We start from the raw sequence: 22,743 nt of genomic DNA on the forward strand, positions 1-22,743 counted from the left end.
TTGTCGCATACTCGTTCTGCTTTCTTCTTTCTTCACCTTGTTCCTTTATCACGTTAAGCATGCGCTCTCCTAGATCTATCCTACGGTTTGAGACTTCTATAAAAGAAGAACTGAAAGATTCAAGGTTTACAAGTGACATTGAAGAGGTAGCAACTTCGTTACCCTTGCGCTTTGTCTTCTTTATCCCATCAGATCTAGTTGGTGTAGCACCCATCCCTTCCTCGTATAGTGTATCAGGGCATGAAGTTTTGTTACTTCCTTCACTTTCAGAAGGGAGTTGAAATATTTCAGGATTCCATTTAGGAAATGTTCTCATAATTTCAAAACAATGCATCAATTGGAATGACTTATTTTTATTTGCTTTTTGGAAAGCTACATATGCATGATTTTCAAAATTCAAAGTTGAGTCTCCACTCTTTTTGTGGCGTAGCTCATACCCATAAATATCCACTCATCTCGAAATCGTAGAGTTGATGTGATCCCAACGTAGTTGCATGGACTTTTGGGACATTTCACGTATCTTATTGGGGTTCTCTTGCGATGCTAACTCGTAATATTTAACTATATCATATCATTCCATAAGCCAACCTTTCTAGTGTTAGTGTTTCGTTCTATATCTCCTCCTGCATTAATGTAGCTCGAAACAATTGCTTTATCTTCAGGTATGCTCCAACTCGCCCGATCACCAGTCGTTCGAGTCGTAGTTGTCTTTTTAGCTGTGGTAAAGACTTATTAAGGAACCACTTCAACATCTTCCTCATGTATTTCTTCGAGATGTCTTGTTTTCCTCATTCCCGAAGTCAGAGTACCATTATAAGAATCCTCCCCCCTTAGAGATTGCTCCATTTGCTGAGTTAAATGATCAAAAACGGGGAACGATGAAGGATATTGATTAAAAGATTGTTGAAATGGAGTAAAAAGTAGGACATTTTGATTTAGAGGGGTGTAACTTTGATTAGTTGGTCTCGGTTGATGTCCAAACGACTGTAAAGCAGCTTGAAATTGAGGATTATTGAGGATATTTGGATCAAAAGGGCCAACATTTGAGTTACTTTGAGAGTTTGGATAACTAGGAAAATTAAAATTTCCATGATTTGGGTTATTTGGATTCATAATTATTATTATGATAATATAAAAAATTAGTATGAGAAAATAAGCTCTAATATGAGATAATTATACTAATTATATGTAGTGAGAGAAAATGAAAAAATTTAATGTGAATGTAAAATATGCAAATTCAGAGGTTATAAGAGGACATAAAAGGACAAAAAAAAAATAGGCCATTGTACATGCTCTAAGACTTGTACATTTCAACTCAATTATGATTGATGTTGTTTCCTAATTTTTTTTTATATTTTAACTTAGGTAATTTGATTCTATAATTTATCTTATTTATAAATATTTTTTACGTATAACCAGATTTTTGTTTACAGAATTATTATAATTTTGGGTAGAATTTTGTGTGGGCTAATTTTTTCTTTAAATATATTGAATTTTGCAAGAACTTGTTTAAATAGTGTTGAATTTTTCAAGTTAGATTCTTTATGTGTTATTGCTTTAGTTGGATTTATTATTATAATTACAAATATTGAACCTCCAACGATCATTCCTCCATGCCCACGACCCGCAACTGAAGCCAACACTAATCTTTTATATATCTTTTAGATAATTACATTTTTATGTTGAATTTTATGTTTTTGAGAGACATCTCTAATTTGACCCATCCAATTAATGAAAAAAGAAAATAAATTTTAACTTTAAAAAACATAAATCAAGCTTGTTTTTCTCTGTCTTCTTCATCAAACCATCAATAACTTTTCTTCCTCTTCTCTATTTTAAGGACTTTCTCCATTATTAAACATTGAACAATTTGAACCTTTAATTTACAATTGTGAGAGTGTTTATTATCCAAATTGAATTTCGTTTCTTTCTTCATTCTTGATTTTTCATTCTGCTCAGTTTGATTTGATTTTTATTCATTTATTTCTCACTTAGGCATTTTGTATTTCATCAGCCAATGTCTTACTTCTCGATTTTGATTTTTATTGACATACTCTAAACCCCTACTTGGTATAGTATAAACCCTTACTTGACAGACTCTAAACTCATTCTTGACATACCATAAATTTCTATTTGACATACCATAAACCCTTACTTGACATACCATACCCTAAATTACTACTTCATATATCATAAGCTCCTACTTAACATATCGTAAACATCTACTTAACATACCATAAACTCCTACTTGACATACATAAATCGCTACTTATCTCATTAAAATACCTATTATGACTCATTAAGTTGCATACTTCTATTGATAAAAACTTTTACTATAAACAATTATGGTGCCTATTTGTATATGTAAAATACTAATTGTGAACCATTATAATACATACTTTTATCAGTAAAAAAACAACTACTATAACTCATCAAAGTACCTACGTCTATTGATTAAAGAATCTACTATATTTATGATAGATAATATATAGGTTCTTAGTATGTGTAGTAGGTGTTTGTGATATGTCAAGTAAAGGTTTGTGATTTGTCAAGTAGGTGTTTTTAGTATGTAAAGTAGATGTTTTTGATATCTAAAGTAGGTGTCAATAATTTGTGAAGTAGGAAGTTTCAATATGTGAAGTAGGAGTTTTTATTATCTAAAGTAAGCTTTTATGGTTTGAAAAACAGGTGTTTATGATATGTGAAGTATCTTATTAGTTTGTGACGTGGAGATTTTTAATATGTGAATTACATATTTAATATAGGAAAAATTACCGTGTATCATACAACCTTTCGTTAACTTTCCTATACTAATACCAACTTTTGATTAACCATGAATAACACCAACTTATGAGGTATTTTCCTAGAATAATACCAATTTTAGTTTATTGTCTAATTTACCAATTTTTTGTCATTTCTTAAAAACTTATTTAATCTCCTATAATACCCAAAGTTGGTATTATTCATGGTTAATAAAAAACTTATATTATTGGAGGAAAATAAGCAATATGTTGTATTATTCTCGGTAATTTTTTCTTTAATAAAGAAAAATAAAAATAGTGAGCATCAATAAAGTATTATACTTGCATTGCCATTTATATTGTGTTTGAATTGCTTTTGAGATTTAAAATTATTAAATTCAAGCATTAAATTTTCATTTCTTTCTGGTTTTTGAATTTAAAGATATTGAAGAAGTTATTTTACGATAAGTGGAGAAATCGATTTATTTTTTCTAAATCGTGCAGCAAAATTTGTTTTTTTTTAATGGAAAAATGGACTAGGTATGTGGAGACATCTCTTAAAAAGATTGTTTCTCACCAGAGGAATATTTGAAATAAATAAGTTTTTTTTAATACAAAAAATTTTAAAAACTAAGTTTAATTCTAAACTAATTTTCAAAATAAGCGTGTCTAAGCCTAAGATCGCTGTTACTAACAATGAATAATAAAATAATGTGTTAAAAGTCAGAAAAAATTTACAACGATTTTTCGTTATTAGTAACAGCAAACAAAAAGATGACAAATTTATAATTTTTAAAATAAAAAAATAAAGGAAGTAGAGTAGATAACTTTGTTATCCTTTTGTTTGATGTTACTAATAGCAAACTTATTTAATAATTTCTTTCTAGTTTTCGAATTTAGAGATATTGAAGAAAGTTATTTTACGATAAGTGGAGAAATCGATTTATTTTTTCTAAAATCGTGCAACAATAATTGTTTTTTAATGTAAAAACGGACTAGGCTTGTGGATACGTCTCTTAAAAAGATCGTTTCTTATCAGAGGAATATTTGAAATAAATAAGTTTTTTTAATACAAAAATTAAAAAAATAAGTTTAATTCTAAACTAATTCTCAAAATAAGCGTGTCCAAGCCTAAGATCGCTGTTACTAAGAGCGAATAATAAAAGAATATGTTAAAAGTAAAAAAAAATTTACCACGATTTTTCGCTATTAGTAACAATAAACAAAAAGATGACAAATTTATAATTTTTAAAATAACAAAATAAAAGGAGTAGAGGAGATAACTTTGTTATCCTTTATTCTGCTCTTATTTACTATTAGTAGGCATGGCCACGGTCCGGGTTGGTCCGGTTCCGTTCCGGTTCCATCCGGTTCCGGTTCCATATGGAACCTGTCGCGAACGGTTCCGGTTCCGGTTCCGGTTTCGGGCGGTTCCAAACGGTTCCTTGGCGGTTCATGAGGCGGTTCCGGCGGTTCCAACTCACGGGACGGGCGGGTCGGACCATCGGTTCTATTTTTATTTTTTCTTTAAATATTTGTATAATAAAAAAATACTATAATATCGCGGACGTACCTTTGATGATTACTTGATTATTAGCGAAATTCATTGCATGTCAAGTTGTCATCGTTATTGAAATATTTACTAAAAAGAATGGAAAAAAATAAATTAATAAGAAACGAATCAATGATAATGTCGATAAAGATGATTAATAAAAAAAGAGGGAGAAAATGGACTTGAACCTAGTACCCAAATGAATACTAAGCTGCCTACGTATCCTGAAGGAATCAAAGCCCACGTAGTTCTTTGTCATACCTTTTATTTATAGTTGTTGAATGTTGATTTATCGTTGTCGCTTGTCGGATTGATCCTATTCGTCTTCGTCATCATCATGTGGTTGGTTAGATGCTTCCGCTGACTCTCCTCCTGACGATGATGCAGATGTATCCATCATCATCCATGGATCATCATCGTCGTCTTGATCATCATCATTCCTTAGTCCTTGTGTTCGAATCTCCGCTTGATCCAATCTTTCTTGCAAACACATATTTGAATACTATGTGGAGCATGACGAGATCGCTTTTCGTCCAAAACTCTTCTACCTGCACTAAAAGCAGACTCCGACGCAATTGTTGACGCGGGAATTGCAAGGATATCCTTTGCAATTCTCGATAAAATGGGAAATTTTACAGATTTTTCTTTCCACCACTCCAAAATATTATAGATAATTTGGTCTATTTCAAAGTGGTGTTTAAGATAACTATCTAGTTCTAAATATGAGGTCGAGGAAGAAGAAGATGATCCTACAAAACTATCATCTTGACTCATTATGTTAGCTATTACCGAATTATAGTAAGAGGGACGTGCCGAAACGCTAGCACGCCTAGACATATCGCGTTTCGGGTTATATACACTAGCGTAAAAATCATAGAGTTCTGCTAAATATTTTTTACATGTTCCTACATAATTATGTACATCAGTAGACGGGCGATCTAACGATTGGTAATAAAATCCTATTACTTTAGTAAGGACCTCAGTTTTAAAACGTGGGTCCAAAATGGTTGCGATTCCATAAATATAAGGAAAATCGGTAAAATATGTCTTCCATTTTTCCATCATATCTGCAAGAATCGGCCTCAATTTTGGGTTAGTATCTTCATGTGTATATTTAAGGAGATGATAAAAAATAGTAATACATTCACTTATTACTAAGTGAACGTTCGATTCATAAACATAAGAAAAAATCTTAGTCGCGTGGTCATACGCTTCTAATATGTTATGTACACCTATAGCTAATTCCCAAGTGTCATCAGCTATGAAACTATCTGTACACTCACTATATAGTTGTGTTATTACTGGACGATATGCAATCGCCTTTCTTAATAAATCGTTGGTTGAGCCCCAACGTGTAGGAGTATCTAATGACCAATACACTTTTTTAAGTTGGTATTGGTCACATAATTGTTTATATCGTCTTTTTATCTTTCCGATCCTAAGCCACTTCACTATATCCCTAATTGGTTCTAATAAATCACTTAATTGTTTTATGTCTGCTTGGCAAGATAAGTTAACTATATGCGCACAACAACGTATGTGTAATAAGCTACCCCTAAGGATTAAACTAAAAGCAGGTTCGTTAAACAAAAGTTCTATACATTTAATGTTCGCGGTTGCATTATCAGTTGAACAACAAAATATTTTATCTAATAAGTTCCATTCTCTACATATCTCTACTAATCTATATTTTATGTTTTCACCGGTATGTCTTTCTGGCATTGTCTCAAAAGCAATTATTCTTTTTTGAATAATCCAATTTCGATCTATCCAGTGTGCTGTTACACACATATAAGGTTCTAAATGTGGGGGAGCAGACCAAATGTCAGTTGTTATGCTAACCCTACCATTAAACGATTTAAACATTTCAACTAATTCATAGCGCATTGATTCGTATAATTTAATTGTGCGTCTTTTAAGAGTGCTCCTAGGGATTGCTCTATATTGTGGTTGCAAAGTTTTTCTAGTGAGACGCTCGTATGCCCTACTTTTCACCGTGGTTAAAAGGCAATTCATCACAAATTACATACCTAGAAAATTCATCAATCATGTCATTACGATTATATCTAAAAGGCATACCTGTGCTGGGAATGTCCCATTGTGTCTGTCGGCTTCCACTTGTGGTCCCGCTGCCGCTTGCTGCATGAGTTTCTTTTGTGATTCCATGCTTCTTTGCCAAATGTTTGTTAAAAGATCCCGTACCACCACCTAACACGTATTCACAAAACACAATAAATAAATGTTTATAAAATATGAATATATAATGTATGAATGTATTATGTATGTATAAAAAACTTAAAAAGTATTTACCTCTGGCGAAACTGTATGAAACTAAGGGCTTTACTCCTTGACTTTCACAAATTTGACAAGTGCATAAGAAAATATCTGGATTCTCGGTTGGTTCTTTTGTGAAATACGACGACACATGTGAAACAGCTCTACCACTAGGAGGTGGCATTGCCGGAAAAGGTTGTCTTACTGGTTCATCTTCATCTAAATAAATAATTTAAAATTATAAAACTATAATTAAATAAATAAATAATTTAAAGTTTAATTAATTTGAAGAATAAAATTATAAAACTAACCGATAGTTTGGAAATTGACTCGTTTACCACGAGCTTGTCTTTGTTGTTGTTGTTCTCCTTGTTCTTCATGTGCTCTTGTTGATGACTGTCGAGATATATGTATCCCAATTGGGGTCGTTGGTTCCTCTTCTTGTTCTTCTTCTTCATCAATTTGTATTTCTCTTTCCACTTCTTCTGCATAATTATGTAACTTTGGGTCGTACCCTTCCGGATAATTATGTTCATAATTATAATTACTAATGGAAGGTGTTGTTGATACCGACGGAGTAGAAGTGGCCTTTCTTTTGGAGGAACTGGAACCTCCCAATGATTTTGCCACTTTAGTAACTTTTTTTGTGGCTTTTTTCAAAAATGAAGACATGATTGATAATATTGAAGTAATAATAGAAATATAGAATTAAGAAATAAATAAATAATTAATTATGTAACTAACTAAATTAAGAAATAATTAAAAGACTAATTATGTAATTAAGAGAATAATTGCGTAATTAAAGAATTAAGTAGAGAGAGTAGGAGAAGAGATGAGTTGTGAATGAAAGTGATGAGTATATATAGAGGAGAATGCAACGGCTAGTTAACGGTAACAAACGGTCATATTTTGGCGAACCGGTTCCACGGAACCGTTGAGCCGGTTCAACCGGTTCACGACGGTTTTTTCCGGCGGTTTCACGGTTTCGCGGTTCGGGGCGGTTCGGAATCTGTCGCAAACGGATCCGGTTCCAAGCGGTTCGGGACCGGTTCGGTTCCGGGTAACCCGCCCCGTGGCCATGCCTAACTATTAGTAACAAAAAACTTGGACTTGAAAGACAAAAACACTTATTTTAAAAATTACTTTAAAACCAATCTTATTTTATATAATTCTTTTATTAAAAATATTTTCTATTTGAATATCCGTCTCCAGATTTGCTCTTGATGCGATTACCACGGTGCCTCACAAAGAAGAGGCATTTATGATGGGCCCTTGAAGACTACTGCTATGGACTTTACTCTGTAGACTGTAGTCATGTAAGAAACCAACTTCTTTGAACTTTGAAGGGACTCCACAAAAATACTAATTCAGAAAAAATGAAAAATAAATAAAAAAAACTAATAAGATGCCTTATGTGATCTACATCTACCAATTTTGGAAATATCCTTTCAGATCGAACTTTATTAAAAAAAATTAAAAAGATTCCTTTTGTGTGTTAGGCAATAACTTCTTAGTTGTTTTTTAATTTTTTAACTATTTAAATAGTAAAAAATTTTAGAAATTAATGTGACTAATTTTTTATTTGCTCTTACATAACTTTTACTTTCAAACCGAACAATTAAAAGTCAATTCTAATAGCTAATCAAACAAGTAAATTATAAATGAGCGAAAAAAAAACAATTAACATTTATCAACCAATCGCTAAAACTCCCCTATTTATAAATATAAATAACAATAAAATAAAACACTTACATAATTGACTTTCTAAGTAGTATTTGCCCACAATCTTATTATTAATTTTTTTTCCCTCCAATTGATATAATCATTGACTTTTTAGTATTGTAAATAATCAATATATTTTATTAAATATAGCTCATTATTTTACTATTAAATTAATATTAATTCAAATAAATAAATAAAATCATGAATTGACAAATTCCTGTTCCGGCCCGCTAAAATAATAATATTTAGGATTTTTAGCTAAAGTTTTTAACTTAAATGTTGTAAAACAAGTGGCGAAGAAGAGTAGAAGTTAAGTCATGTTTAGTTTGCCTTAAAATATTATAAAATTAGTTACAATCTGAAAAAAAAAAAAGTTTTAATCAGTAAAAATAAGTCACAATTAATAAAAATTGATTATGATCACTAAAAATTAATTTTAATTATTTTAAAAAAATCAATTGAATTACTCCCTTCGTAATCTAATGAAGTTTCCGCAAGAAATGCTCACGAGAATTAAGAAAAATAGAATATTATAAATAGTGGATATATTATTTTATTAAATAATAAATTTGATGGAAAAAAAGTGAGGACCACAAACATTTAAAAAATATTAAAAGAAACTTAGTGAAAAAATATGGAAATCACAACTAATAAAAAAATATTTTTTATAAAGTTAGTGAGTAACATGTGAAGACCATAAATAATATAAAATGTTAAAATGAAATTAGTGGAAGATACAGTGGTGACCCTAAGCATTGAGAATGTATAAGGTTATTTTCTTTTCCAAAATTAATGACATAAATAGAAAAATTCTCTATGAGAATAACAAATAAAACATCCAAAATGATAAGTAGAAACTTCTTTAAGAAAAAAATAGAGTATTAAAAATCATTTGAAGCAAACATTTACCTCACAAGTCTATTACTCCCCTGCCTTTTTACTCCCACCGTCCCCTTTAGTTTACCGTATTTTTCATTTTTGATTCGTCCTATTTGATTTATATTATTTTTATTTTTGGATTATGACTCACTACTTCATTTTAATATCAATTATATATTTTAACTTTTTTATAATTTCATTTACATAATTTATTTGCTCTCTTCATTTATTATCGTTATCCCCCTTTATCTTAGAAAACAAACATCTTCTCTTTGATGCAAATTATACAAGATAAAGGGAGTAATATGCAAATTGTTGTGATAGAAGGTCTCTCCAAAAGACGTATTGAATATATAGACTAAATAATTCAATTAACACAAATTAAGAAAAAATAAAAAATATTAATTTTTTATTTTAAAGTTACAAGAGTACGAGACTAATTTTGTTTTTGTTTTTATAAACGAAGAAATAAAAAAGGAAGCATCCTTAAAATCAATCTCCTATCCCATTTCGTTTCTCCTCATTTTGGTTCACCTTTTTCACAAACCAAAACCCGCTTCAGAAACCTTGTGTCTCCTCCATTTCTCGCTGTAAAATCTTTAAAATGAGAACTCAAATGTTAAGATCTGTTCAATCAGCTGCTAAAAGAAGCAATCATGGAACCCGGCATTATGCATCTGCATCAAATCCAGAGCGTAAAGTAACCATTCTCGGTGCTGCTGGTGGGATTGGACAACCTTTATCTATGTTGATGAAACTGAATCCTCTTGTTTCCACACTTTCTCTTTATGATCTTGCTGGTACTCCTGGTGTTGCTGCGGATTGTAGCCACATCAATACCAGAGCTCAGGTCTTCTTTTTTTTCCTCCTTCTGATCTCCGTTTTTTAATTGGCCAATTGGGTTGAAGTTGTTTATGATAATGTTGTATTGGATTGCATTCGTTTCTGATCTGTTGCTGAGTTTTTGTTTTTTACTCATTGATTCTTAACTTTTTCTGGGTTTTTGTAATGTGGGTTTTTTGTTTATCTGCTTTTGTAGAAATGCGTATTTGTGTGAAGTTTTTTTTTTTTTTTTTTTTTTTTTTGGTGTGTGTTTATTGGGCTTGGCTTTATTTTTATTACTTTATATTGACATTTAGATGTATGGTTAGACAATCCTTACTTATGTGGTAGGAATTCAGGGTTGGGTGTGCCTAGATCATGGTGTGGGTCACCGATGTAAAACCCTATTACTATTTACTTTATTGAATAATTGTGTAAGAAGTAACATAAAAGAATGAAAGTCAAGCTGATTTCAAATCAATGTTCGCCTACACTACTAATATTTTAAATCTGCCATTGACTTGTGGAGTGTTATAATTCATATTTTGGAGACAATTATTAGATCATAGTATGAGTAGTTAGAAATAAAGGTCGAGCTTAGCTGCTTGTTGGGTACTTTGTTTGTTTAAGGAAAACAGAAGAAGGGAGTATAATTGAAAAAAATGATTCAAGTTTCCATTTTCCAATGGTGGTTTTGTTAAAAATACTCACATGTATGGTAAGTATCAATAATTTCGAAGAATACTAAGTGTAAATTTGGAGAGATTGATTAGAACTTCACATAGAGAAGTGATGATTTGGTGATTTTTGTAGGATTTTTTGTCCATCCTTCTTTATGTTACTTATGAAATCCCATATATTTTCCTTTCCAAACATGGGAAATCACTTAATTTCTTCCGTTTCCTTTCCTCTCAATTCATGTATTCCCTACTCAAAGAGCAGTGCGAGTAAATTACATGTTAGAGGTTGATAACTTTGATATACATGTCTAATTGTCTATGTTTTCTTTACTGAAAATACGTTGGTTGACCAGATTTCGTTCTGCTTTACCATATTCTTTGAGTTGGAATGAATATAGGGCAAATGGAGATTCCTTGTGTAATTGTGTGACAATATTTCTTTTATTTGATTGATTTTTGGCCATGGTTTCACGCCTCAAACTGATATGCGTAAATTCTGATTGTTGTGTCTGCAATTGGCAGGACTGTACACATACATTCTGGCATGCTAAATTACTGATTTTAGATCTTACTGGTTTACAATTGAAATCTCCTGCCCTATTATGTTACTACTAACCGTATTTGCTTTTGTTTCCGTGATTCATTGATCATGCAGGTTTTTGGTTATGCTGAGGATTCGAATTTGGGGAAGGCTCTTGAAGGATCAGATGTTGTAATAATTCCTGCTGGTGTGCCTAGGAAGCCTGGTATGACACGTGATGATCTCTTTAACATTAACGCTGGCATTGTGAAAAACCTCTGCACTGCTGTCGCCAAGTACTGTCCTAATGTGAGTGAAAATTCATTCTTTTGGTCTTTTTAATTAATAATTACCTTTTCGTGACTTGCATAATAAATGATGCATCCTTTTTTTGATTGTGGGATGAATGTGGATTAGGCTCTTGTCAACATGATCAGCAACCCTGTGAACTCAACAGTGCCTATTGCCTCCGAAGTTTTCAAGAAAGCTGGAACTTATGATCCTAAAAGGCTGTTTGGTGTGACTACTCTTGATGTAGTTAGGGCTAAGACTTTCTATGCTAATAAAGCTGGCCTTCCACTTGAAGGTATGCCATCAAAATCACAGCTTAAATATGTGTCAAGCTAAGGTGTATTTGACTTTGAGTGTTGTGTGTTAGTATAATTTTTGCAGATCTACATTATTATGGGAGCTATTGACATTATATTGATCTTCTGCATTTGAGTGGCCTGTTTCACAGCGGTGTAGTCTTGCTAATTACCTTTCTGTTTGCTCTTGCTTGCAGAGGTCAATGTGCCTGTTGTTGGAGGACATGCTGGCATAACCATCCTCCCATTATTTTCTCAAGTATATTTCATGGACCTTGTTCTCTCTCATCTCCCCCTCCCAAAAATTGTGCCCATTAAATATTTTTTGGGTCAGTAATGTTGGTTTGATTTGTCTCTTTCATTTTATTATTTCTGAGTGTACATTCTCTCTTGTAGGCTCACCCACAAGCCAATCTCTCACAGTCTGACATTGAGAAACTTACAAAGCGAACACAAGATGGAGGAACGGAGGTTGTTGAGGCCAAGGCAGGAAAGGGTTCAGCAACATTGTCGATGGCGTAAGTGTTGATATAAATTCAGAATTTTTCACTGTTATATCAACAATATATGAGGCTGCCTTTATCTTACACTAAAAGCTCTTGCTTGATTTCTGAGGAACTGTAACTTTAGCTAACTTGTTACATTCTTGGCCATGAGGAACTGTAATTTTTAATTGTGTATTGCAGTTATGCTGGAGCACTTTTTGCTGATGCCTGCTTAAAGGGACTGAATGGTGTTCCTGATGTCGTGGAGTGTTCATTCGTAGAATCAAATGTGACTGAACTTCCCTTCTTTGCTTCTAAGGTATGAATGTAATACAATCTTCACAACTATTGCAGTGCAAATTCCTTATGCTTTTCTTGTTATGTTCAATGACAGAAGTTCATCTCTTTACTCTGGAATATCTTCTATCCTTATGACTTATTAATTTCTGAACTGCTTACTTGTGCTCCCTTTGGCTTCATTAGTTCAACAAATTTCCTGCATTAGGATATTGAAATTGTTGTATAAACTAATTGTCTGATTCTCATAATGAAATTTTCACTGAGGGTGCTCTTCGTAAATGCTGTTTGTCCTGTATCATTTGCATCTTAACATTTCATTATTTTCTGCTTGTGTAGAGAATCTTTATCCATACATAGTAGATAGTATCTAGAAAACATGGTACTTGCTTTATCAGATCAAGAAAGACATTGTTCTCGACTTCTTGTTTTAGCTTGTAGTTTGTGGGGAGTTTTTCGGGCATAGTGATTTTATGTTCTACATTGCCCTGCTGTTATTTTTACGGTTGAGATTGGTTGGTTGCATCAATTAGCTGTGTGTTTTTATCTTAAAGGATTGTGATATCTTCACTAAACATAGAGTGGGTAGAGCAATCTGTGGTTAGAGGTTCAACAAATTTTATTAATATGCGATTATTATGCAATTTAGTTGTGTTACGAATGGTGCTACGCTGTTCTACGTGCAGGTGAAATTGGGGAAGAATGGAGTGGAAGAAATCTTCGGGTTGGGCACGTTGTCTGATTTCGAGCAACAGGGTCTGGAAGCACTCAAGTCTGAGCTCAAATCATCCATTGAAAAGGGTATTGATTTTGCAAACAAGAACTGAGAATCTTTCTTGATATAATGAGTTCCAACTTTTAGGAATTGAACTTAATAATAATGTTAGTTCCGGCATCTGGCACCTGTAATTGCCAATTTCTACGTTGTACCTTTAGGACACTATTGCTCAAAGTTTTGCATCGCTTGGATTCAAATGTCAATAAGATACAATTTTGTGGTATACATTATTATACCACATGGTTATTATTTATTTATTTGAAGTTGCAAATAATGCTTATTTTCACAAGTTATTTAAAAATTTGGAAACTCATCGTTAATATGTACCAATTTAATCAATCTAATCGTAGAACTTCATAAGTGGTAATAGGTGAAATTGATAATTCACTATAGAGAAGAAAAATTAACAAACTTTATCATAAACTTGGTAAGTAATTTGATTTAACTTCCTATATAATACATAATTTGGAGTATCATTTACCGGAACAGAAAATGTTCAGGTCTCGTACTATCATATATTTCTATTAATAGCTATATTTTCCTCAAAAAGCTCTCATAAAATGGAAAAATAAAGCTATCAAAAAGAAGCAGAAGATAATATTATCAGAGTATAATTGGAACACCAAAACGTCCAGTATGCCTTTAGTAATCTTGTTTTTACCAACACTAAACAGCGCACATTCTAGTGATTGTCTAATCCTACTCGCAAGATGAGATGGTGCACATCAATAGACAATAATCATAATAAGGAATTCATTCCACCATCACATCTAGAGAATCTAACGCCCATTCAGAGGACGGACAAAACCAGTAAAAAAACACAGCTCAACCGCCATACAATATAGAGAAGAAAAGTTACCGACATCCAGGGATGCGTGAATTGTAGGGCAGGCGTAAGCAGAGGGGGGCAAATTCCATTGGATGATCATGGTACATTCAACTCAGAACCAACATTGCCAAACAATCTAAGCATCAAAAGAATTACACCTATCCTTCTATAACACAATTAAACTATACAAAGCTAGAAGCTAATTTCAACATAAATCCAACCCTAACCCACTTACATATTACAAGCCTACCGAAACTACTGATCTCCCTATATGTACGCCACTGATAATCAAGTGTATCATGTCGCCTACCATTAAAATACTTGCACAGAAAGTGTGAGTAGCATCTACGGCAAAAAATGTACAATTACCACACAGCATTCTGAAACGAGCAAGTTAAGAAACAAAATCTGTGTTATGTAGCCACTAAAGTGAATAACGGTCTCTACTTATGAAGATGGCCAGCTGAAAGCCACCAAGCTGAGCAGCCACATCAACGAGAGATAAACCGCCCTAAAAAACACTTCACAATGCAAAGGCAATTCAGCATCATCAAGTGCAGCACACACCATTGCATCTAACAACCTAATACTGCCAAGACCCAAAACAAAGCTCACATCAGATCAGATTTACCAAAAAAAGCTGCTGCTAAATTGATAATTAAATCAAATTGAAGTGGAAGACACTAACACCCATGTTTTCTGATCATTTCTTTGGCAGAAAAGATCACACTTTCACATTAAAACATTAAAAGCACAAATGGAACAAAGATGTCAAACATAAGGATGACAGCATATATGATTTATTAAGGAAGAAATGCACACATAGAAGAAATGCATGTTCACCGGTACATATATTCCCATAAAATGTATAATGAGAAAGCGTTTCTTTATTAAGGGTTCAAAGAGATCCCAAATTAATTTACATGTAGACATAGTCAAACAGCTGTAACAAGCATGGATATCATAGTTGCAAGCAAACCAAATCAGCATCTCAAAATGCAAAATTGAGCTGTTTGACAGGATACTAGTATAATTTAGAACTCAAGAATTGATACCCACCTTTGAAACAATAAGATCCTATGTTTAACCTCCATCTGAATCAGAAGCGGAAGAGCTATCACTATCTGAATCTGTAAGAGAACAATCAGGTGTAAAATGAAAAGTTCTTTTACACTTTTTCATAGATGAAGGAAAGAAATCTGGCATTCACAGCTTAAAATGAATATTTTTACCGCTAGAAGAGGATCCAGAATCACTGCTAGAGCTGCTTGAGCTACTTGAATCACTATCATTATCACTATGCCTTTCTGGTTGAGCACGGGGAGAAGTGGCAACATTTGTTTCATCTAGCACAGATTCAACCAGGTCAATGAATCAAGGAGAACAATTAATTTGGTAGAAGAGATCTGAAAAATTCCTTTTTCTAAAGCAAATTACCTGCTGTTGTATCTCTAGGCGCTTCGGTATATGCAGGAGCTGGAATCTGCAACAAGTGAACACAAAAATCAACCAAAAAGCTCAAAGATAAGGGCATATGTAAATTAAGAATCATAGAAAAATACTCACTGTTTCTTGAGCAGCCTGAGCAGCTGCTGCTCTAGCTTGAGCAATTTCAGCTTTCCTCTTATGCTTGCTCAAGGTCTTCTTGTAATTTGTTACAAATCTATCCAGGTCCCAAAGTGTCTCAACATCAAGCGTTTCAAAATCCAATTCAATCTCATTATCTTTTTGTGATACATATGAATTCCTCTTTTTAACGATTTGAATAAGAGTATCAACTTTCTCTGCAGGCAAATTCTGAAGATTAGTGCCAAGCTTTTGTTTCTCCTCAGAAGTCATGTTTCTTTTATGGGGATCCTTAGCTTTAGGTTTCGTTAGAGCAGGCTTCCTTCCAACTGAATATGTAGGCTTTGGCGTCGATTCTTGTCGAACAGGCATTGAATATGATCTCTCGAAGTTTCTCGCATCATGAAATGGAGTGGGTTGTAGACGAGGAGGTGGAGCAAACGATCTGGGAGTCAATACAGGAACATGGGAATAAATCTTTCTCGACGTTGGAGTTGGGACCCCCATATCACGAAGCATTTCACTCCTCAAGTTTCGATCATAATCAGTTTCAATAGCAGGCCACCTCGCTTCAAACATCCTATACAACTCTTGGGCCATGATATGAACATCTTGCCCGGGAGAATTATAGGTCAATGCATTATGAAAAGTAAGTCTTACATCCTCAGCAAACTCCCTAGGGGTTTTGTACCAATTCTTGGTCAACCTAGACTTGATTGTACCCAAATCCATTGGATGCTTTATAATATCAAAATAATCATGCAGACCAAGCGTCTTCACGTCCACAGGTTGATTAAACACCCATCCATGCTTGTGGTTCATTAACTTCTGAAGTAAAGTACTACATTTGCTAAAACATTTCTTATCAATTCTGAATCCATAATCAAAATTTGACCCACCATGCTTCTTACTTCCACTAGATTTTGTCTTCCTATTGTTCTCCGGCGGGAGCTTATCCATACCCAAAAGAAACTCGGATTTTCGATACAATTGATTTGCCTTAGGAGTCCGCTTGTCCCTCTCAATAATGTCACCAACTCCATGATACTGATTGTTATTTATCACAGAAACTGAAAGTTGCCTAAATGGCCTTGATTTATTGAAAGAAACCAAACCCATTTCAGAACCCATCCTCATACCACTACCCACCATCTCATTTCCACCATTTACAGGATATTGCAAGTGCCCATCAACAGGAATTAAACTTCCATTACCCGTAATACTAGAATACCTACTAATCTCAATCTCCTTAGCTTCAAGCTTTTTAGCCATGTTCCTAACTTGATCAAGTTCATCCTCTAACTTCCTTTTCAAATCTCTAACTTCCTCCATTGAACTAGCTGCTGACACATTAATGGTCAACCTATCACCTACCTGAGTAACCAACGGTCTTGACACTAACCTATTATTCAAATCCCCACCAAATCCATGTGGAAGAAATGCCTCAGCTCGATTAAGACTTGAAGAATCCCCCGAAACCACTACCTTTGACAAATTCTGTTGCAATCGCAAAGAATTGGCTTCTTCAACAGCCTCTACTGGTGACAAATTCTGCTGCAATTTCAAAGAATTAGCTTCTTCAACAGCCTCTACATGCGACAAATTCTGCTGCAATTGCAAAGAATTGGCTTCTTCAACAACCTTCATTTGTGATAAATTCTGCTGCAATTGCAAAGAATTGGCTTCTTCAACAGCCTCTACCTGTGACAAATTCTGCTGCAATTGCAAAGAATTGGCTTCTTCAACAGCCTCTACCTGTGACAAATTCCGCTGGAATTGCAAAGAATTGGCTTCTTCAACAGCCTCTACCTGTGACAAATTCCGCTGCAATTGCAAAGAATTGGCTTCTTCAACAGCCTCTACCTGTGACAAATTCTGCTGCAATTGCAAAGAATTGGCTTCTTCAACGGCCTCTACCTGTGACAAATTCTGCTGCAATTGCAAAGAATTGGCTTCTTCAACAGCCTCTACCTGTGACAAATTCTGCCGCAATTGCAAAGAATTGGCTTCTTCAACAGCCTCTACCTGTGACAAATTTCGCTGCAATTGCAAAGAATTGGCTTCTTCAACAGCCTCTACCTGTGACAAATTCTGCTGCAATTGAAAAGAATTGGCTTCTTCAACAGCCTCTACCTGTGACAAATTCTGCTCCAATTGCAAAGACTTAGCTTCTTCAACAGCATCCTTTGGCGGGGAAGATGAATTTGGTAGGTTTTGCAGATCATCCTCGGTATTATCCTTCTCATGCTCAAGGTTGACGTTGTTATTGACAGTAGCAGTGACACCATTAACAGCATGATGATTATTTGGAACATTGCTTTCCTTCAAAGAATTGCTCTTGTCAGAACTGGCACTGTTGTTTTCATTTTCAGAGGCTTTTGAAGTGGTTGTGGTTGTGGCAGCAGCTATGGTGGTTAAAGGATCATGATTTTTGACAACGTCAATGATCTTTCTGTGAATTCTGCGAGTATAAACTTTACAATTCTCACTCCATAAATATTTCTCCTTGGGAAGCTTATCAGCTCCTGAAGTCTCCGAAGCCATACATGTACGGTCTTCTTTCAATTCCAAAAACCCTAAAACCAATCCCTTAAAAAACCCTAAATTATCGAGACCATCAGCCAAAGTTTTATTGGGAGTCGAAAACTAGGGTTTTGGATCAGAACCCAAAATTTCATAAGACAATAGATCTGATAAAACCCTAATCCAACAAAAAATCACAGAATAAAAAGACAAAAGATTTATATTCTAACAAGTAACAACAAGGGAATAAAGAACAGATCTTTCAAGATTTCTCACTCTTTAAAAAATCAAAATCCTAACGTATGAGAAAGAAAGAAAGCCAGAAAACAAGGCAAAATGACAAATCAAATTGAAGATGATCCGCAAACCTTAAATGTTAGGTGGTTCTGGAAACATCTAGAGAGTAGGAGATAGATGGGTGGTGAGTGGAGAAATTGGGGGTATTGTTTACAGAGAAAGGAGAGAGAAAGTGGAAAGCAAAGAGGCGTCGAGGAGAGAGAAACTAAAATTAGGGTTTGAGATGAGCGAATTTGGGAGAATTTGCAAAAGAGGGCTTCCGATAAACGGAAATTCCGAAATTGTTTTACAAGAGGCAATTGATCCGAATTTCGAACCCAGCTATGTCTCTCTTCATTCGTCCGTCGTTAAACCAAATCAAATACTAACTCCGACAAATCACATTCATAGAAATTATAATAGAATGTGGTATGTATGCCTGAAGATGAAATAAAGATCGTGGATAATATCTTTGTTATAACGACGTTAAGACCAAAGAGACATTTAACTCAAAAAGGATCGTGCATGATACTGTATTCTATTATAGAAATTATAATATATAGTATTCGTGTCTAAAGAGGAAAGGAAGATGGTAGATGATATTCTTATTATAAATATGTTAAGACCGAAGAGACATTTGACTCGAGGAATACTTGCAAATTCTAATTCATCAAAATTAACCCAAAATTGATGAGTTGTGTAAATCGAATAATAACTTATTGTATTTTTTTTAAGCATTAAAAGTGATATTGATTTTTAGTTAAGAAATGTTTTATTAAAACATTTGAAAAATTAGTGATGAGAAATTTCTTTTAAAAGCATTGATCCATCAATTGTAATCAAAAACAACCCACCTCAAAAATAAACCAACTAAAATATAGTTGACCTGACTCGGAAATAAACCGATTCAAAATGAGTAACTCAAAGTTCGACTAACTGAAATTTTTGACAAATCTGTGACCATCACTATTCACTATGTATTTATTTATACTTTCTCATTCTTTTTAAAATTGCACTATTTTTGTTTTTTATGCAGTTTAATGTACATAATTTCTAATTAATATCTTAATTCCTATATAATACTCCCCCATTTTCATATGTTCTTTTAAAATAGAATTTACAAATTTTAGTGTCAAACTTTAACTATGATTTCTCATCAATCTATAAAAAATAATATATTCACTTGAGATTTTGATAGATTCGTCTCAATATATACTTTCTAAATATCAACTATTTAGAATTTTTAAAAACTCAAAATTTAAATTAATTGACCTTTTAATTTTCATTGGAATTTACGAAAAAAATAAACGAGAAGAACAAATGAAAACATAGAGAGTAATAGAATTATTATAAGTTCATAATAAGATTAGACTAATCAAATAAAATCTTGAGTTTACTTATATCTTACATAAATAACAACATATTAAGTAAGATTGAATGATGTATAATGATTATTATAAAAATAAAAAAGAAATCAAAGAAAATATTGATAAAAGTTTCCTTTAATCTTCATTTCATACTAATTGCAAAATTTTGTGTTGACATAAATATTAATATAAATGATTGGTTGATAGGAAAATATCATTATTATTTTTAAATAAAACAAAAATGTATTATCATTATTATTTTTAAATAAAACAAAAATGTATAAGTTTATATTGTAAAATAGATGAAAATATAAACTATTCCAAATATGAGAGAATAGATGATGCGAATATGGGATGGAATGCTTCAAGAACCCATTTAATCCCTTCAAGAATGATGCCAAGAACACTCTTGACACAACGAAGAACACATACAAGCCTTCTGTTTGTATGAAACAGAAGGTGACAAGAACAATGCCTTGGAATGGTTCTATGTCGTGGATAGAGACAATTGACCTTCACTCAGCCACTGGCCTCTTCCTCACACTCAAATTAAGATTCACTCTCTTAATTCTCGTGGAAACAACTGAATACCCTCTTTGCTTCACTCACAAAGACAACACTCAGGTTTGTAATTGCACACAATTACTTTGAATGAAAATTCATTAACCAAAATCTGAATCAATGATACAATGAGGGGGTCCCTTTATATAGGACTCTAACGGCTAGTTTGGGGTGTTTTAACAAACATAACTAACCCGTGCCTATTTATTCAAGCGCGTGTAATACATGGAAACTAAAACAGAAACATAAATTAGCCTATTTATATTGCCATCAGCCGTTGTCAAATAACTGGCGAACACACGACCTTGTAGCAGTTCTCGTGGGTTCCGTGAGGGTTAGCACCTTCATCCTTGGGTCTAGGCTTTTTGTCTCATGTATGAAGATGCCTTCCTTGGAATTTCCACGCCCATACATGCTCCAGACTAGGCTCTCCATGGCTCGCAAGGTAGGTTGACAGACAGCTTGATGCCCTGCTTGTTCTGCTGCTTGCTGTCTTGGGAACATGCTTCTGTTCTTGTTCTCTTTGATGGTTGTTGGGAGACATCCTCTTGTTCCTTCTTGGCCTTGCCATGTTTTCATGTTCATGTGAAGTTCTTTTTGAAGATGACCTTTCTTATCCTCCAAACAAAAGTCAGCAAGTTCCATAGGTTCAATAGGTTAAGCAAGTGTAATAATATAATTATGTTTTTCTTTCTTTGCCTTGGATTGTGGGCTATTCATAATTGCATCAATAGAGTAAATACTTGTAGGAGTAACTTCTAAGTAGCTGTCACCGACAAGTGTGTAATAGAATGAACCAAAGATTGTGTTGGAGAAGTCACGAGAAAGTGGCAAACTCTCTTTCTTGGCTGATGAATTAGTAACCTTAATTAAATGGGAAATCATGATCACATAATAACTTTGAATTTTGTCAATTTTATTAAGCGTAGATTTCACCTATGTAGTATTGAATTTATTCTATATAGATTCCCGTGTAAAAAATAATATTATTTTATGAAATTAATTCATTTACCACATAAACTTGATTATTAAGTCTTTGTATTTGTTATGATATTATATTAAAATATATACTAATAGTAATTATTGCTATTTGAGACGAATAAAATTTAAAGTCTTCAATTATGATAGATAGGAGGGAGGATTTAGTTGAAAAAATAGCCAAATTAGTTAGGTTATTTATTATTAAAAGATTTACATGTATATTATTTTCTGGTTATATAAGGAATTATAGTATTTCAATAGATCATTACATATAATTATAGTCAATCAACAAATATTACATGTTTTAATGAGTTAATAGTTTCCCTAAATATCAAGTTAAATATCAAAATTTTCCTGTCAATAATAGAAAAAGTGAGACACATGTTTTACATCGTTTCGTCATTAGTATATTTGATTGGTTGGTGAGTTCTTTAAAAAAAAGTTTAATTGATCGTTAATAAGTGGTGGTTTCATGAAATTTTCTCCATCAATTTGAAATTTATTGAATTAAATAATTTATACACAGTATATAGTCCAAAATTTCATATTTCATTTAATAAGTATAATACGAATAATGACGTAACATGTAAAATTCATTCTTCAAAGTGACGAATTTATATTTATATAATCCAATCTATCTATCTATTAGACGTGATCAAACATCGGGCCCGGCCGGGTGGAAAATAGCCCATTGATGCGGGCCGGCCCGGGCCAAAGTGCGGGCCTAAAAGTTCTTGCCCAAACCCGTAATATGTGGGCTTACGGGCTTAGGGACCTATGTTATATATTATTTATACATAATTAAAAATACAAATTACAAATAATTGAAATAAACAAATACAATTGTTACATATTATACATAATTTAAAACACAAATTACAAATAACTCAAATAAACAAATACAAAATAATCAAATAATGTAACTAATTAGTGATTTGACAATCGTCATCTTCACGATCTACCTCTTCTTCCTCCTCTTCAACGTTAAAAATGGTGGACCGACTTTGATGCAATATGGAAAAAAAGTGTTAGCATATGAAATAATCAAAATATGTAACTAATTGGACCAACTTAGCTCCTTTCGGGCCGGGCCGCGGACCAAACACCAATCCCAAACCCGTCCCAAAAAAATTTGGGCCACTTATTTTCTACCCAAACCCGCCCATCGGGCCATATTTTGGTACCCAAACCCTCACTTTTTCGGGCCGAGCCGCCCATGATCAGGTCTACTATCTATCTATCTCTATCTATCTATCTTCTATACAATATACTAATGAAGAAACGATTAGGACACATGTCAACT

The 22,743-nt window shown here is 33.3% G+C and overlaps 3 protein-coding genes across 3 annotated transcripts; 1 reads left to right on the forward strand and 2 right to left on the reverse strand.

The window, feature by feature from the left end:
- Positions 1–5,818: 5,818 nt before the first annotated feature.
- On the reverse strand, positions 5,819–7,374 carry LOC130809515 (uncharacterized). Its single transcript, XM_057675325.1, has 3 exons — positions 6,879–7,374; positions 6,604–6,786; positions 5,819–6,501 (listed from the first exon to the last, which is right to left on the reverse strand). The coding sequence occupies exons 1-3, from the start codon at positions 7,237–7,239 to the stop codon at positions 6,278–6,280; spliced, it is 768 nt and encodes a 255-aa protein (XP_057531308.1). The 5' UTR covers positions 7,240–7,374; the 3' UTR covers positions 5,819–6,277.
- A 2,228-nt stretch (positions 7,375–9,602) lies between these two features.
- On the forward strand, positions 9,603–13,611 carry LOC130807353 (malate dehydrogenase, mitochondrial-like). Its single transcript, XM_057672537.1, has 7 exons — positions 9,603–10,018; positions 11,326–11,499; positions 11,608–11,776; positions 11,975–12,036; positions 12,174–12,295; positions 12,464–12,581; positions 13,246–13,611. Exons 1-7 carry the CDS (start codon positions 9,773–9,775, stop codon positions 13,384–13,386), a joined length of 1,032 nt encoding a protein of 343 aa, XP_057528520.1. The 5' UTR covers positions 9,603–9,772; the 3' UTR covers positions 13,387–13,611.
- Positions 13,612–14,068: 457 nt separating this feature from the next.
- On the reverse strand, positions 14,069–19,041 carry LOC130807351 (transcription factor GTE4-like). The gene is made up of 5 exons (XM_057672536.1): positions 15,733–19,041; positions 15,604–15,649; positions 15,399–15,512; positions 15,226–15,296; positions 14,069–14,755 (listed from the first exon to the last, which is right to left on the reverse strand). Exons 1-4 carry the CDS (start codon positions 18,274–18,276, stop codon positions 15,250–15,252), a joined length of 2,751 nt encoding a protein of 916 aa, XP_057528519.1. The 5' UTR covers positions 18,277–19,041; the 3' UTR covers positions 14,069–14,755; positions 15,226–15,249.
- Between the last annotated feature and the right edge of the window lie 3,702 nt (positions 19,042–22,743).

The sequence above is a fragment of the Amaranthus tricolor genome, chromosome 3 (assembly GCF_026212465.1).
Source record: "Amaranthus tricolor cultivar Red isolate AtriRed21 chromosome 3, ASM2621246v1, whole genome shotgun sequence".
Classification (NCBI taxonomy): domain Eukaryota; kingdom Viridiplantae; phylum Streptophyta; class Magnoliopsida; order Caryophyllales; family Amaranthaceae; genus Amaranthus; species Amaranthus tricolor.

What these genes read in the sequence shown, in the direction of transcription:
- LOC130809515 (XM_057675325.1), bottom strand. Translation starts at nt 7,239, where the DNA reads ATGTCTTCATTTTTGAAAAAAGCCACAAAAAAAGTTACTAAAGTGGCA. An exon ending in AGTCAATTTCCAAACTATCG is followed by an intron (nt 6,787 to 6,878) that starts GTTAGTTTTATA and finishes TTATTTATTTAG; the next exon opens with ATGAAGATGAACCAGTAAGA. An exon ending in TTCATACAGTTTCGCCAGAG is followed by an intron (nt 6,502 to 6,603) that starts GTAAATACTTTT and finishes AATACGTGTTAG; the next exon opens with GTGGTGGTACGGGATCTTTT.
- LOC130807353 (XM_057672537.1), top strand. Translation starts at nt 9,773, where the DNA reads ATGAGAACTCAAATGTTAAGATCTGTTCAATCAGCTGCTAAAAGAAGC. An exon ending in AGCTGGCCTTCCACTTGAAG is followed by an intron (nt 11,777 to 11,974) that starts GTATGCCATCAA and finishes TCTTGCTTGCAG; the next exon opens with AGGTCAATGTGCCTGTTGTT. An exon ending in TCCTCCCATTATTTTCTCAA is followed by an intron (nt 12,037 to 12,173) that starts GTATATTTCATG and finishes TCTCTCTTGTAG; the next exon opens with GCTCACCCACAAGCCAATCT.
- LOC130807351 (XM_057672536.1), bottom strand. Translation starts at nt 18,276, where the DNA reads ATGGCTTCGGAGACTTCAGGAGCTGATAAGCTTCCCAAGGAGAAATAT. An exon ending in CTCAGGCTGCTCAAGAAACA is followed by an intron (nt 15,650 to 15,732) that starts GTGAGTATTTTT and finishes CACTTGTTGCAG; the next exon opens with ATTCCAGCTCCTGCATATAC. An exon ending in GCCTAGAGATACAACAGCAG is followed by an intron (nt 15,513 to 15,603) that starts GTAATTTGCTTT and finishes AATCTGTGCTAG; the next exon opens with ATGAAACAAATGTTGCCACT.